Source organism: Tursiops truncatus, chromosome 10 (genome assembly GCF_011762595.2).
Source record: "Tursiops truncatus isolate mTurTru1 chromosome 10, mTurTru1.mat.Y, whole genome shotgun sequence".
Classification (NCBI taxonomy): Eukaryota; Metazoa; Chordata; class Mammalia; order Artiodactyla; family Delphinidae; genus Tursiops; species Tursiops truncatus.
Window position 1 is genome coordinate 98,195,283 of NC_047043.1, and position 13,183 is coordinate 98,208,465.

Consider the following 13,183-nt stretch of genomic DNA (forward strand, 5'->3'; position numbering starts at 1 on the left):
GAAGAGAGCTCCCCTCTGAGTTCTGAGAAGGGGAGGCAAAGAGTAACCTCTGCGAAATACACCCAGAGTGTTCTCCATAACAAAGGCCTACTCTGCAGGAAAAAAGTCTTTACGAATCCTTATCCCACCTGTTTTTGGTGATTATAAATAAAGCTGCTATGAACATTTATGTACAAGTATTAGTGTGAATGTATGCTTTCATTTTTCTTGGATAAATACCTCTGAGTGTAATTGCTGGGTCATATGATAAGCATACTTTATAAGAAACTGCCAAACTGTTTTCTAGAGTGGCTGTGTCATTATTTATTCTATTTCTGTAACATACCCAAATCTGTCCATTTCTTCCCACCTTCACCACTACTCCCCTCATGCAGCCCCCATCACACTTGACTGCACGACTGCTCAGCAGTCACAGGGGTCTTTCCAAAACACCAATCATGTCACCTCCTTGCTTAATGCCCTTCAGTGGCTCCCTAGAGATTTGACATAAAATCCTAACTAACTCCTCAGCTTGGCCTGAAAGGCTGCAAATGATCTGGCTCCTGCCCACCTCTCTGACCTCACTTCCTCCTATACTTGTTCGCACCTCAGGACCTTTGCACTTGCTGTTCTCTCTGTCTGAGGAGCTCTTCCTGCAAAACTTTGCCCAGCTGCCTCCTTTCCTCTGTTCAGGCCTTAGCCCAAATGTCTCTTCCTGAAAAAAGGCCCTCCCTGAGTAACATGGCTAAAGTTGCCCCTTCACACCCAGGCACTCTCTATGCTCTCACCCTCTTTTGTTTTCTGTATAGCTCTTATTTTCCTTATCTAATCACTTACTTCCTTAATGCTCACATCCTCCATTAGAATGTATGGTCCCCAAGGGGCAGAGGCTGTGTGTGTCTAGTCCCCTGCTGTGTCCCTACTGTCCAGAAATGCACTGTCCACTATGGTAGCCACTAGCTGTAGGTGGCTCTTTAAAGTTAATTAAAAGTAAATAGAAATAAGTATTCCATTCCTCAATCATACTAAGTCACATTTAATTTAAGCCACATTTCAAGTGCTCCATAGCCACATGTGACTGATGGTCACCATAATGGACAGTGCAGATGTATAAAATCTCCAACATTGCAGAAAGTTCTGTTGGACAGTGCTACTCTAGAGCCCAGGAACCCATAATAACTGGTACCCAAGAAGTGTGTTATAAAATAAAGATTAATTTTATCCCTATCTTATGGGTGAGAAGAACATAGCTCAGAGAGGTTGTGTCATTATCCCAAGTCCACACAGCCAGGAAGCAGCCTGGCAGGGATTTGAACCCAGGGTTGTCTTGCACATGCGACTCACTTTCCCAAGAGCCAGCAGCCTCCTGGCTGTTTGGAGAAGTTCTGCCACTCTCCTCGTCCTCCTACAGATTCTCCCACCCTGAGCTTGTACCTACCTGGGGAGAAACTGTGCACAGCTTCATTCTGGGTAAGAACTGTTGCCCAGTCTGGGGTCAGTCCTGATTCCATCCCAGATTCACTGGCCGTGTGACCTGCAGCAAGTCCCTTTGCCTCTCTGGGCCTCAGCTGTGTAGCTATAAAATGAGGAAACTGGCCGTGATGTCCTGAGGGTTGGAGGTGGCAGGCAGGAGGCCTGGGGCGATAGGGTACACTCCATATCCTGTCTGGCTTTGGGGTGGACCCCGCATGCGGAGCAGGGTGGGGGTGGAAGTGCTTTGGTTGGCTTGACCTACAATAGCAGCTCCTGTTCCTTGAATGCCTACAGATGAGAAAGCTGAGGCTTACAGAGGTCAAGTAACTTGGCTAAGGCCTCACAGCAGCAGAACTGACGGAGGTGGGGTTCGAACCTGAGACTCTCTGTTACCATGCCTGTGTCTCGCGAGCAGGGTTGAGGCCCACAGGAATCATAGGGAGAGGCTGTCCGGTGATAGGTGGTGAGCTTCACGTCTGTGGGAGTGTGCAAGCCGGTGATGGGCCGTCTGCAGGGCTGGCGCCAAGCCGAGACCACAGAGCTACTGGCGGGCCCCTCCCGCCAACCGCCTCCCGCCTCCCGCCTCCCGCCAACCGCCTCCCGTCTCCCGCCTCCCGCCTCCCGCCTCCCGCCTCCCGCAGCGGCGGCCAAGGCAGAGGCGAGCGCTGCGCCGCGGGGCGGGGCGGGGCGGGGGCGGCTATTTCTGTTAGCTGAGCACAGCCCGCGTGCGGCGGGGGAGGGGGCCGCGCCGCCATATTCCTTCCCGTCGGCGGCCCCGCGGCGCAGCCACCATGAGCACCGCCGCCTTCCACATCTCCAGCCTCTTGGAGAAGATGACGTCCAGCGACAAGGACTTCAGGTGCGCCCGCTGCCCGGCCCCCGCCTCTCCGCCCCGCCCTGAACCCCCGGCCTTCCCCTCCCGGAGCGCCGGCCCTCCCCCGGGACCCTGCAGCCACCATCTCTGCTCCTCGCAGCGGGCTCCACTCCTGCCCCCGAGACGCCCCCTCCCCGCCTCTGCGCCCGGCGGAAGCTCGGGCTGAGTTCTCCGCGGATTGCTTGCCCTGTCCTCTCCGGGACTCCAGCCCAGCTGCGTCTCCCACCGTGCAAACTTCAGCCCCTGCCTGCCGTCCCGCGTCTGAGCCGCAGCTTGCCCCTCTGCACGCTTCCTCTGCCTCTCCTCTTTCCGCTTATGCCCAGCCCGCATCTCTCCCCGCATTTGATGGGCCCTGGCCCTCCTCTTCAACCCCCACTGAAACCCTCGGCCTCTCCTTGGGGAACCCAGCGCCTGCCTCTTTTTCTCCGCATTGAAACTCGCTCCCCTCCCAGGACTACAAACCCAGTGCTGACTTTTTCACTCGTACCCTCAGCTCTGCACTCTTCTCAACATCACCCCACGCCTCCTCCCCGCACTTCATAGGGGTACTCTTTCCCCGCCTCCCGGGTTTGCTCTGACACCAGCTGAGGGAGGGGGCTGGGCTGAGTGGCTTAGCGGACAGAGGTAGGTGATGGTTCTGGTGGGGGCTTATAGGCTTTGTGGGCCACTCCCTTTCTGGCCCAGTCCCCTCCTCCTCAGGGGAAACTGAGGCCCAGAGAGGGAAAAGGACTGGTCCATAACCACACAGCCAGTTCTGTGCTGTAAGGAGTCCTCAGAGAGAATATAGACCGTTGAACATTCTGTCACTTTACTCCCCCCCCCCATTTCACAGATAAGAAGAGTGAGGCTCAGAGGCGAGAAGGGCCCAGGTGCAGTCACAAAGCTAGGAAGTGGAGAATCGAGGTGCACAGCCAGGCCAGTCTAACACAGAGGATGAGATCTCAGCAAGGCCCCCTGACAGCTAAGGATACCCAGGCCCTGCCCTCCTGGTCTGACCCCTGCCTTCGGCAGTTTATTCCTCAGCACCGCTCAAGAGGCCCCGCTTTAGTAGAGCCTCTGAGCCACAGTCCTGGGTTCAGATCCTGCCTCCGGCCACTTACTGGTTGTGTGACTGTGGATAAGCTGCTTAACCCCTCTGAGCCTCAGCTTCTGTTTCTGTGAAATGAGGGTAATAACAGAACCCACCTAGAGGGCTGGTGTGAAGATGAAATGAGTTAATACATGCGGGATGCTTAGATTAGTGTCTGGCACCAGGTAAGCGCTTAATAGATTGACACTGTTGTGATTTTGGGCACATCAGAAATCTGCCAGTCCCCTCCCCTGTCTGGGCCTTTACCTGGAAGTTCTTTGTCTGCCTCGTCATTTCCCCCCTTCACCAGGCTAGCTGCTACTCAGTTGTCACCTCTTTGGGTTGCCTCCTGATACCCAGGCAGGGTTAGGCACCTCCCCCGGCCCATATTTCTGCTGCATAACTTTTTAAGCCTGGGAGACCCAGAGCTCCTGGACCTCTGGACTGTGCAGTCTCCTTTTGTGTCCAGAGCATGTTCTGGGTACACAGGTGATGCTCAGTGAATGTTTTCTGTGTCCCAGGCTCCCTGCTGTCCAGTGTAATCTCATTCAGTCTTCCTGTCTGCCTGGGTGGTAGCGATCGTTCTTCCTGTTCCTTAGAGGCTTGGAGAGGTGAAGTGACTTGCCCGAGGTCACACAGCCGGCCAGTCACCGAGGGGATTTGCACCACTGTCTAGGCCCTCAGGTCCAGGCTCCAGGAGAGGGAATTGGCCCTGCCAACTGGAGCCTGAGAAGCCCTTCCAGTCTGCTCTGCCAGCGGCCCTGAGAACACTTAAAACCACCCCAAGCATATGAGGATGATATCTATTTTTAAAGTCCAAATACCAGGGGGCCTGACCAGCTGTCCAGGCACCCATGTGGCCGAGTATTTCAGTTGAGTTGCCTCTAGGGTTTCTCTGGAATGAAACTGAGACTGTGTCCTCTAGCTCCTGGAGGTGGACGGTGACTGCAGGTGGGGGTCCCAGGCAGGTGGAGGAAGCCTTCGATCCCTGTTGTTCTGCGCCCCCACTCTGTGGGCAGGCGGCTGCTCTACTCCCACTCAGACTTCAACAGTGAAATGGGTAAATTGAGGGGTCTTGCAGGAATTCCTACATCATTTATTGAAAACATAGTAGTATTGGTTGAGGAGCCAGGAGACCTGACCAGTGTGCTTCTTTTCCCAACTTGCTGTGTGATACTGGGTGGTTCATGCAACCTCTCTGAGCCTAGTTGCCTCATCTGCCTCATGCCAAAAGCTGCTTGTCCTAGTAAAACTTTCCAAAGGTGTTATAAAGTGGGGCAAAGAAAATTCCCATTTTATAAATGGAAAAATTGAGGCTGAGAGAGGAGTCAGTTGTTCAAGGTCACCCAGGTGATAAGTATATGGCCAGTATATTTACTTAAAGCCAAACTTCGGTGCCCACACTCTTATCTACCAAATGATACCCTTTCCTGTATACGCCCCCTTTACGACCGCCACACACATATACACATATATGTGAGAGCTGTGTTTGCAGGAACTCTGGGGTGTCAGAAGTGCTGGGGAGTATTTCAGAAGGATTAGTTTCTGAGTTTGGATTTCCACACAGCTGGTTGGCTCTGAGCCCTATTAGGGGCTGGTCCTAACCCTCCTTCCCCTCTGCCCTTACCCTGCCCCCTCAGGGCCTCTTTGGACCTGTTTGCTGGGCCTGGAGTCCCAGAGATGAACTGACAGGCCTCTGTGAGTTCACAGTTCAACAGGGGAGACACTGGTGACCAAGCTTGCAGTGCAGTGTGAGAGATGCTATAATAGAGGGGTGCAGAGTATCTGAGAGGGTCCTATCCAGGGGGACCAAGTGTGCTTAGAGATTGTGGGTGGAGGATAGGGCAGGGTGATGAGAGGAGTCTTCCCTGAGACTAGGACATTTTGAGCTGGGCCCTTGACAGGTGAATGGGAGTTCAGTAGGTGGAGAAGAAAGAGAGAGACAGGAGGCCCATCTTGGGCAAAGGAGTCCATCCCTTGGGTTGCCAGGCTGAGCTGGGTCTCCATGGACTGCAGCAGAAACTCAGCTTCAAGGCCCTGCCTGCCTTCTCTGAACATCCCTTCAGCAGGACAGACTTAGGAGTGCGTGTGGCTACCCCTGGCCTTGTCCTGGCTCAGATCCAAACCTCATCCTTCATCTTACCTTGGCTGCTTGTCCTGAGGTGGCCAGGCCCACAGGTGGGCATGGTCAGCCCTGCCACCCCCGCCTTGCCTCCAGCCCAGCCTCCTTTCTTCTCTCAGGCTTGAGGCTTATCCCAGCTGTTAAAAATAAACAGCTGTGACACCGACAAGTGCCCTCCTGCCTAAGGGGCCCTAGGGGCCACTGTGACATCCAGCAGCAGGTCTGAGCCTGCAGAGATGAGGCTGGAATCCCACTGTGACCGATTTTGCCATAGCAGGCTTGGTGGGGCAGGGGGAGCGGGTTCTTGGTTGACTCGCTCAAGCTAGAAAGCAAGGCTGGTGTGAAGAGGCCTGGTTGGGGAGCAAAAGCTGGACGCTTTCTTTGGGGCCGCCACTCTCTGATGCGCACTTCACAGCATCTCTCCTCTCTGCTGTCAAGTGCCTGCAGGAGCCAGTAAACGGCTGCAGTGGGCCTGGGGAGAACCTGCTGACCTGGGGAGTGTGCATCTACCTACAGCGGGCAGCCGCCACTGCCTCGAGCCAGTTATAGTCACCAGAGACTGTTGGCCCAGCTGTATTCAAATATTCTGTTTTCAAGAGAATCTGGAAATCAGTACTTTTATGTCAACTCTTCTAATTTTTAAATGTCAATAAATAATTCAAATTTTCGAAGAACATTTGCCAGGTGGACACAGCCGAGGGCTGCCAGTTTAAGACTGCTCTCCCCTCCTGATCTTGGCAGGAATGGTGCTCCATGTTGCCACGGCAGCCCCAGCTCTCCGTGACCTTCCAGCTCAGACTCCACTGCAATTTCAAATGCCGGGGACAGGGCATCCGGCCACACGGATCTGCCCAGCTGTGAGTGGGTGGTCCTTGACGCTGATGCCCACCCTGGGTCTGCGAGCTGTGGCTGGGGACTGCTCAGCCGTTGCCATCTATGTCTAAGATATGCCTGTTGCCCGTCAACCTGGCCTGGGGCGTTAGTTCTCAGAGTGTGGTCCCCGCCCCTCAGCCTCATCTGGGAACTTGTTAGAAATGCATAATTTGGGGCCCCAGCTCAGACTTTCTGATTCAGAAACCCTGGGGCCCAGCAGCACTTGGCAAGCCCTGCAGGTGATTCTGATGCTGGCCACGGTTTGAGACCCGCTGGTGTGAGGGCAGGGCTGAGTGATTCTTTGAGGTCAGGTGGGCTGGACGGGGCTCGTCCTCCTCCACCTGTCAGGTAGAGAGGCTTCCTGCTGACACCTGACTCGGTTGCAAGGTTTGTGTTCGACCTTCTAGCCCGAATGAGACGCGAATGACGTGACATTATAATCGTGGCGGGACACCTCCTGAGTGCCCACTGTGTGCTGAGCACACCCCATACATTGTCGTCTTTTATCTTCCATACAGCCCCACAAGGCAAGTACCGTTCTCATCCCCACTTTTCAGACAGGTTAAATAAGGCTCAGAGAGGTGAAGTAACTTGCCCAAGTTCACAGTTGCATAAATGGCAGAAGCAGGAGCCATGTGCTTTGGAGGTCCTAAGCCTTTAGCTGGGTTGCTGTGTGTCTGAGTCTGCCACCTTGGGCCAGTCGGTGTCTCACACACGCGTTGCCTTTTGGTAGCCCAACTGTGCCCACAGCCCAGATAATCTATTGCCCTTGACTGCCCCTGACCCTTTGTATCAAGGTCCGCTTCTGGGGAACTCTGAGGTACTGCCCAGGTCACCGGGGCCCAGGAGCTGCTCAGCAATCCTCCGTCCTCCCTGCCCAGGTTCATGGCTACCAGTGACCTGATGTCAGAGCTGCAGAAGGACTCCATCCAGCTGGATGAGGACAGCGAACGCAAGGTGGTAAAGATGCTTCTCAGGCTTCTGGAGGACAAGAACGGGGAGGTGCAGAACCTGGCGGTCAAGTGGTGAGTGTCGACCCTGGTGGTGATGGGAGGGTCCCTGACCCTTTGGGGTACAGCCTCTGAGAGAAGAATTGCTGAGCAACTGTTGGAGCCCCAGTGGAGCTGGACAGTGACTTGGTGTAGGTTCCCCCAGAAGTACACCCTGTGGCAAGGATTCAAGTGTAAGTTTCCTAGGAAAGAGATCCCAGGAAACTAGGTAGGGGAGTAGAGAAGTGAGGCAGGGAAGGAAGAAACGCAATAAAGCATCAAGCAGGTTTCTCCTGTGGGTGAGTGGAGCTTACCCCTGCTGGGGATCCCTGGCACACAGTGTAGGACATGCACCTTGGAGTGTTCGCACCTGCCAGCTTTCCTTGGTTGAGGGCTGCTCCTGGGGTAGGTGGAGCGTTATGCATTCCTTGGCATCTCCAGCCAGGGAAAGCCCTCAGGCACAGATGCAGGAGTTGGCAGCTGGAAGGTCAGGCTGGCATGCACAGGAGTGGTGGGGGTGAAAGAACGCGGCGGGGGTGGGCACATTTGCCATAGGCCTCATGAGGTGTCGTTCTGAGACCTTCGCCAGTTACCCCCAGAGCTGAAAAAGCAAGATGGGGTATGTGCAGGGCATGTGTGTGTGTGGCGGGGTAAGCAGGGGACTGAGGAATGGCGGGGGTCAACAGAATTGGGGCACTGCCTCTCAAACAGTACTCTGTGGGCTGGATCCAGGTGTTCTGGGTGGGTAGTGAATTTCAACTTGATCCCAAGAGCATAGGAATTCAGTAAAGAGTTTCATGCAGGAACAAGACGTGCTCAGCTTTGTGGTCTGGGAGCATCCCTCTAACGGTGGAATTGAGATCAGGTGGACTGGTTTCCTACTAGCAGAAGCAAAACCCCTTTTTATAACACGTGGTCTGAAATACTCTTTTCTTAGCACGAAATGAAATTCATGCATAATAGAATCTGCCTTTACACATGATTACAAAACAGCTTATATAATGCCTTAAACCGGAGCATAAAGGACAAATAGGAGGAACGTTGTTGATGGTAAAATAGTATGTGTTTCACTGTGTAAATGCTCAGGCACGTTGACGGTAGACGTGTAATGAAGTCGTGAGAAGCCTGCACCTGAGGTAGGCTTGCCAAGGCAGGAAGCAGGTGGAGACAGGTGTGGATGTTGGGAACTCAGCACAGGCAGCATTGATCTTACCAGATTTTCTGAAATGGTGACCGTGTCCCGGTAAAGTTTCCCAGGAAAATAAAGTACAGTCTTCCTTCGAGTTACCTGATAACTACATTTTTGGAAATTTTAGAGTATATTAAAATATTAATATTTTAATATATTAAAATAGTGCAGAAAAGTACTTTGTGTTTATATGTAAAATGAAATTAGGTTTTGGACTCAGATAATTATAGAAAGGCTTTTTACCTGTGTGAATGCCCAGTGGGATGTTAGAAACTCCAGCAGGACATGGAACATGGTTTTGCAATATTGTTTTTCTATTATCCCCGACCCCCCCACCCCAACCCCCCCTTCCCTCAATAAAAGGCAGAAGTGTCATCTCATTAGTTGTGATGAACATAACTAATAGAAGGCCCCCCCCAGTAAATATCCAAAACGCCCCTCAGGGCAGAATCACCCCTACTGAGAACCAGTGCTATAGAAGGTAGAGTGGAAAGACCTGTGATTACTTAGAGAAAGAAGTCAAGAGTTTGCAAAGTGGTGTGCACTGCGGCCACCTGAGACCCTTGTTTAAACTGTGTGCTCCCCACCCAGGGATTCTAATTCAGGAGTGGGCTGGGGCGGGCAGGTGAGGATATAGCACCCGGGAATCTGCATTCTAATGCGCACTGTCATCTGAGAACCACTCTTTTAGGTCAGAGGTTCTCAGCCCTGACTGCATGTTAGAATCACCTGGGGAATTAAAAAAAAAAAAAAATCCCCAGCTCCAGGCCACACCTGAAACCAATTAACTGAGACACTCTGGGGCTGGCACCTGGGTAACAATTTCTTAAAAGGCCCCAGGTGATGGCAATGCCCACTTAAGGCTGAGAAGCAGTGCGGTGCAGTTTTTAAACTTTCACGTGCATTCGAATCACCTGGGGGTTTTGTTGACGCACAGATTCTAGTTCGGTAGCTGTCGGGTAGGACCTGAGCTGCTGCATCTCTGCATCTCCAGGTAGTGCTGATGATGCTGATCTGTGACCACACTAGGAGAAGCAAGCCTCTAAGGCAGGTTCTCAAAGTGTGGTCCCTGGACCGTCAGCATCTACTGCGAACTTGCTAGAAATGTAAATTCTCAAGCCCCACCTAGACCCCTTAAGTCTGAAAAGCTGGGGTGGGGCCCAACAATCTGTGTTGTGTGTGTGTTTTTTTTTTTTTTTTTTTTTTTTTGGTTACGTTGGGTCTTCGTTGCTTCATGTGGGCTTTTTTTTCTAGCTGTGGCGAGCAGGGGCTACTCTTCGTTTGCAGTGCATGAGCTTCTCATTGCAGTAGCTTCTCTTGTTGTGGAGCGCGGGCTCAGTAGTTGTGGCTCGCAGGCTCTAGAGCGCAGGCTCGGTAGTTGTGGCGCATGGGCTTAGTTGCTCTGCGGCATGTGGGATCTTCCCGGACCAGGGCTCGAACCCGTGTCCCCTGCATTGGCAGGCGGATTCTTAACCACTGTGCCACCAGGGAAGTCCCACAATCTGTGTTTTAACAAGTCCTCTAGGGGATTCTGATACACGCACAAGTTTGAGAACCCTACTCTTGGGCATTCCTTGGTTTCCAGCTGAGGTTGCCGGGTTCGATGGTTTGGCCATATACTGAGATGTAAAACCCAAGAGGAGATGCAGGTTTGGGAGGTGCCAGGAATGATGTCGGCATACCCAGACGGTACCTTTCTTTCTGGCAAAATAGGAAGTCCCCTGTTGATCTGGGGCCTTTTCCTCAGCACATGTGGCCCCACAGACATGAGGGGATGTAAGGGGTAGCCCGACTCGAGCTGAGCCTGGGCTTTTGGACCTCCTCCCTCCCTCCCTCCATACTCAGCCTGGGTCCTCTGGTGGGCAAAGTGAAGGAGTACCAGGTGGAGACCATCGTGGATGCCCTCTGTGCCAACATGCGGTCAGACAAGGAGCAGCTCCGAGACGTCGCTGGCATCGGCCTCAAGACCGTCCTGTCGGAGCTCCCCCCGGCAGCCACAGGTACTCAGGTCTTAGGGACTCGGTGCTATTGCTATTTGTCCTGGTTGATGATTGAAGAAGCTGAGGCTCAGCGAGGTGAAAGGACTTACCCAAGGTCAGCAAGCTAATAAGTGGCAGAGAATTCAGACCCAGATCTGTTAAACTTCATGGCTCTGTTTCAGGGATGCTTTTAGCTGCAAGTAACGAAGTCTAACTAATGGCAGCTTGAAGAAGTAGGGGGTTACTTTTCTCACATAACTCTGAAGGGATCAGCCACTCCATTTTCACAGCCATTCAGAAGCTCATTTAGGACAGGGCTGAAGTCTCTACCCATGTCTCTTGCCCTTTATAAGAAAAGCACGTGTTTCCCCAGAAGACTTTGACCTGTGTCTCAATGGCCAGAACATGGTCACCTGGCCTCTCCAAGCAGTAAAGGAGTCTAGGGAAGAAGTGCTTAACTTTTCCCACCTCCCCATTGGAAGGCAGAGGGCAAAGGGGTCAGGTGTGGGGTGAGCCAGCCAGCAGGTCCGCCCTTGGTTCTTTAGCTCCCCAGCTGTCTCCTTTAGTTTCGTCTGACTCTGCGTCAAACCTGGGACCACGCCACCCCTGGCTTCCCTGGTCAGCAGGATTTGAGGGATGTGGGCTCAGGAACACAACCAGAGCAAAGGCCGACCACAGGTGGAGGCCAGCCCTGGGCCTCACCGCACCCACCTTGTGCTCTGTGCAGGCTCTGGCCTGGCCACCAGTGTGTGCCGGAAGATCACAGGCCAGCTCACCAGTGCCATCGCCCAGCAGGAGGACGTGGCTGTGCAGCTGGAAGCCCTGGACATCCTCTCTGACATGCTGAGCAGGTGCGGGAGGCCACCCTGGGCAAGGAGGACAGGGGGACAGGGAGGGTCTCAAATTCACAGAGCCAGCACTTACTGTCCGCCAGTCCCTGTGCTAGGGCTCTTTAATCGTACCAGCAGTGTCCCAGGAGAACTCGTTTGTCACCATTTTCTGGGCTCTGAGAGGTGATGTGGCCTGTCTGCAGGCACAGTCAATAAATGGCAGAACCTAGGTGTTGAATTCAGGTCTCTCCAAGCTGGAGCCCACGTGTGTTCATCCTCTCCCTCGGCCCTCTTTCTCTTTTTTTTCTTCCCTTGGATTAGTGTAGCTGGGCCTTGGTTTTAAATTGCACTACACATTTTTAAAGTATTCATTCATTCAGCCTCTCAAGATTTGAGCACCTACTGGAAAAATGTCAGGAGCTGGACTAGTTCTGGGAATATGGAGTTGGCTGGGTCTTGGCGGCCCCTAAGGAAAAGCTCACAGGCACATAAATCTGTGAATGGAGTAAGAACAACAATACGGCTAAGAGCAGGGCCCGTAGGAGCTCAGAGGAGGAGCCCTTAACCCAGCTGGGGGGTGGGGAACCTTCCTAGAGAGGGTCCAGCCAGCTGAGCCTTCAAGGGTGGGCAGGACTTGGCCAGGCGTGGGTGAGCATAAGGGGGACCCCGTATGGGGGACCTGCCTTTGGCCCAGAGGGCAAAGACCAGAGAGACATGAGGTCCTGGGGGTTGTGCAAGGCAGTCATGGGGTGTCATGAGGAGGGGCTGGTGTGGAGAGATAAGGGCTGGGAAGGTGGGGCAGTTGACTAAAGATTCTACTGAAAGTGTGAGGGGCTCACGGAGGGGTTCTCGGCAGGCATGAGGAATGCCCTGGGTGTATTTGTGTGTTTTAGACTGATCTTTCTATGTGCAGAGTGCACGGAAGATGGGAGGGGGTTGAATGGGCAGGGAAACTGCTTAGAAGGCTTCTGCAGGCAGGTGAATTCAGGTTGTATTTAGGAGGTGGACTCCACAGTGCTTGGAGTGGATGAGAGGCAAAGACTCAAGGCTGACACCCAGGGGTCTGGCTTTCCTAACTGTGGGCACAGACACAGGGCCACAGGCCGTGTAGGTGTGCTCCAGGAGCAATGTCGGGGTGGGCGTGATGGTTTCCGTTTGGAACATGTTGAATTTGAGGTGCCTGGGAGGTACCCACTCAACCGAAAACTCCATAGGGCAGGACTGAGGGCCAGAGTCCGTCTTGCTCTCCCGAGTTTCCAGCCCAGGCCCTGTCACATAGTAGGTGAACACATAAATAAATGAAACCCAGGAGAGAGGTCTGGGCTGGACAGAGAGATATGGGAGGGTGAGGTCAATGTGTTGGTGTAGAGTGAGAGAAGAAAAGGTTTCAGGACACATATGGGACAGGAAAAGCACAGGCCTGGTTTGAAGGTGGGACAGAAGCTGCTGCAGGGGCTGCGTTCTATCTGTGCAGAAACCATTCTCTGGTGTTCCCTCTTGCCTTGAGCCCGGAGCTCAGCTTATCTAAAGGGCATTGGGGAGCCACTGAAGGAGTTAGGCAGAGGCACACTTTTTTATTTATTTATTTTTTTGCGGTACGCAGGCCTCTCACTGTTGTGGCCTCTCCCGCTGCGGAGCAGAGGTTCCGGACGCGCAGGCTCAGCGGCCATGGCTCACGGGCCCAGCCGCTCCGCGGCATGTGGGATCTTCCCGGACCGGGGCACGAACCCGTGTCCCCTGCATTGGCAGGTGGACTCTAAACCACTGCGCCACCAGGGAAGCCCGAGGCACACTTTAGATCACTCT

The 13,183-nt window shown here is 53.5% G+C and overlaps 1 protein-coding gene across 5 annotated transcripts in view; it reads left to right on the top strand.

Moving 5' to 3' along the window:
* The first annotated feature begins 1,936 nt into the window (after window positions 1–1,936).
* The window catches only part of CAND2 (cullin associated and neddylation dissociated 2 (putative)), a 29,431-nt gene continuing 18,184 nt past the window's right edge, over window positions 1,937–13,183 (top strand). For 3 of the 5 annotated variants that reach the window (XR_012323921.1, XM_019944584.2, XM_019944585.2), the window contains exons 1-5: window positions 1,937–2,311; window positions 6,259–6,374; window positions 7,272–7,415; window positions 10,414–10,568; window positions 11,275–11,398. Coding sequence is in view for 4 of the 5 variants with exons in the window: in XM_019944584.2 (XP_019800143.2) it covers window positions 1,952–2,311; window positions 6,259–6,374; window positions 7,272–7,415; window positions 10,414–10,568; window positions 11,275–11,398 (899 nt within the window). In the remaining variant the exon portion in view is untranslated. The remainder of the gene's footprint in view (window positions 2,312–6,258; window positions 6,375–7,271; window positions 7,416–10,413; window positions 10,569–11,274; window positions 11,399–13,183) is intronic. The other 2 variants (XM_019944586.3, XM_004320270.4) reach the window with 1 other exon arrangement.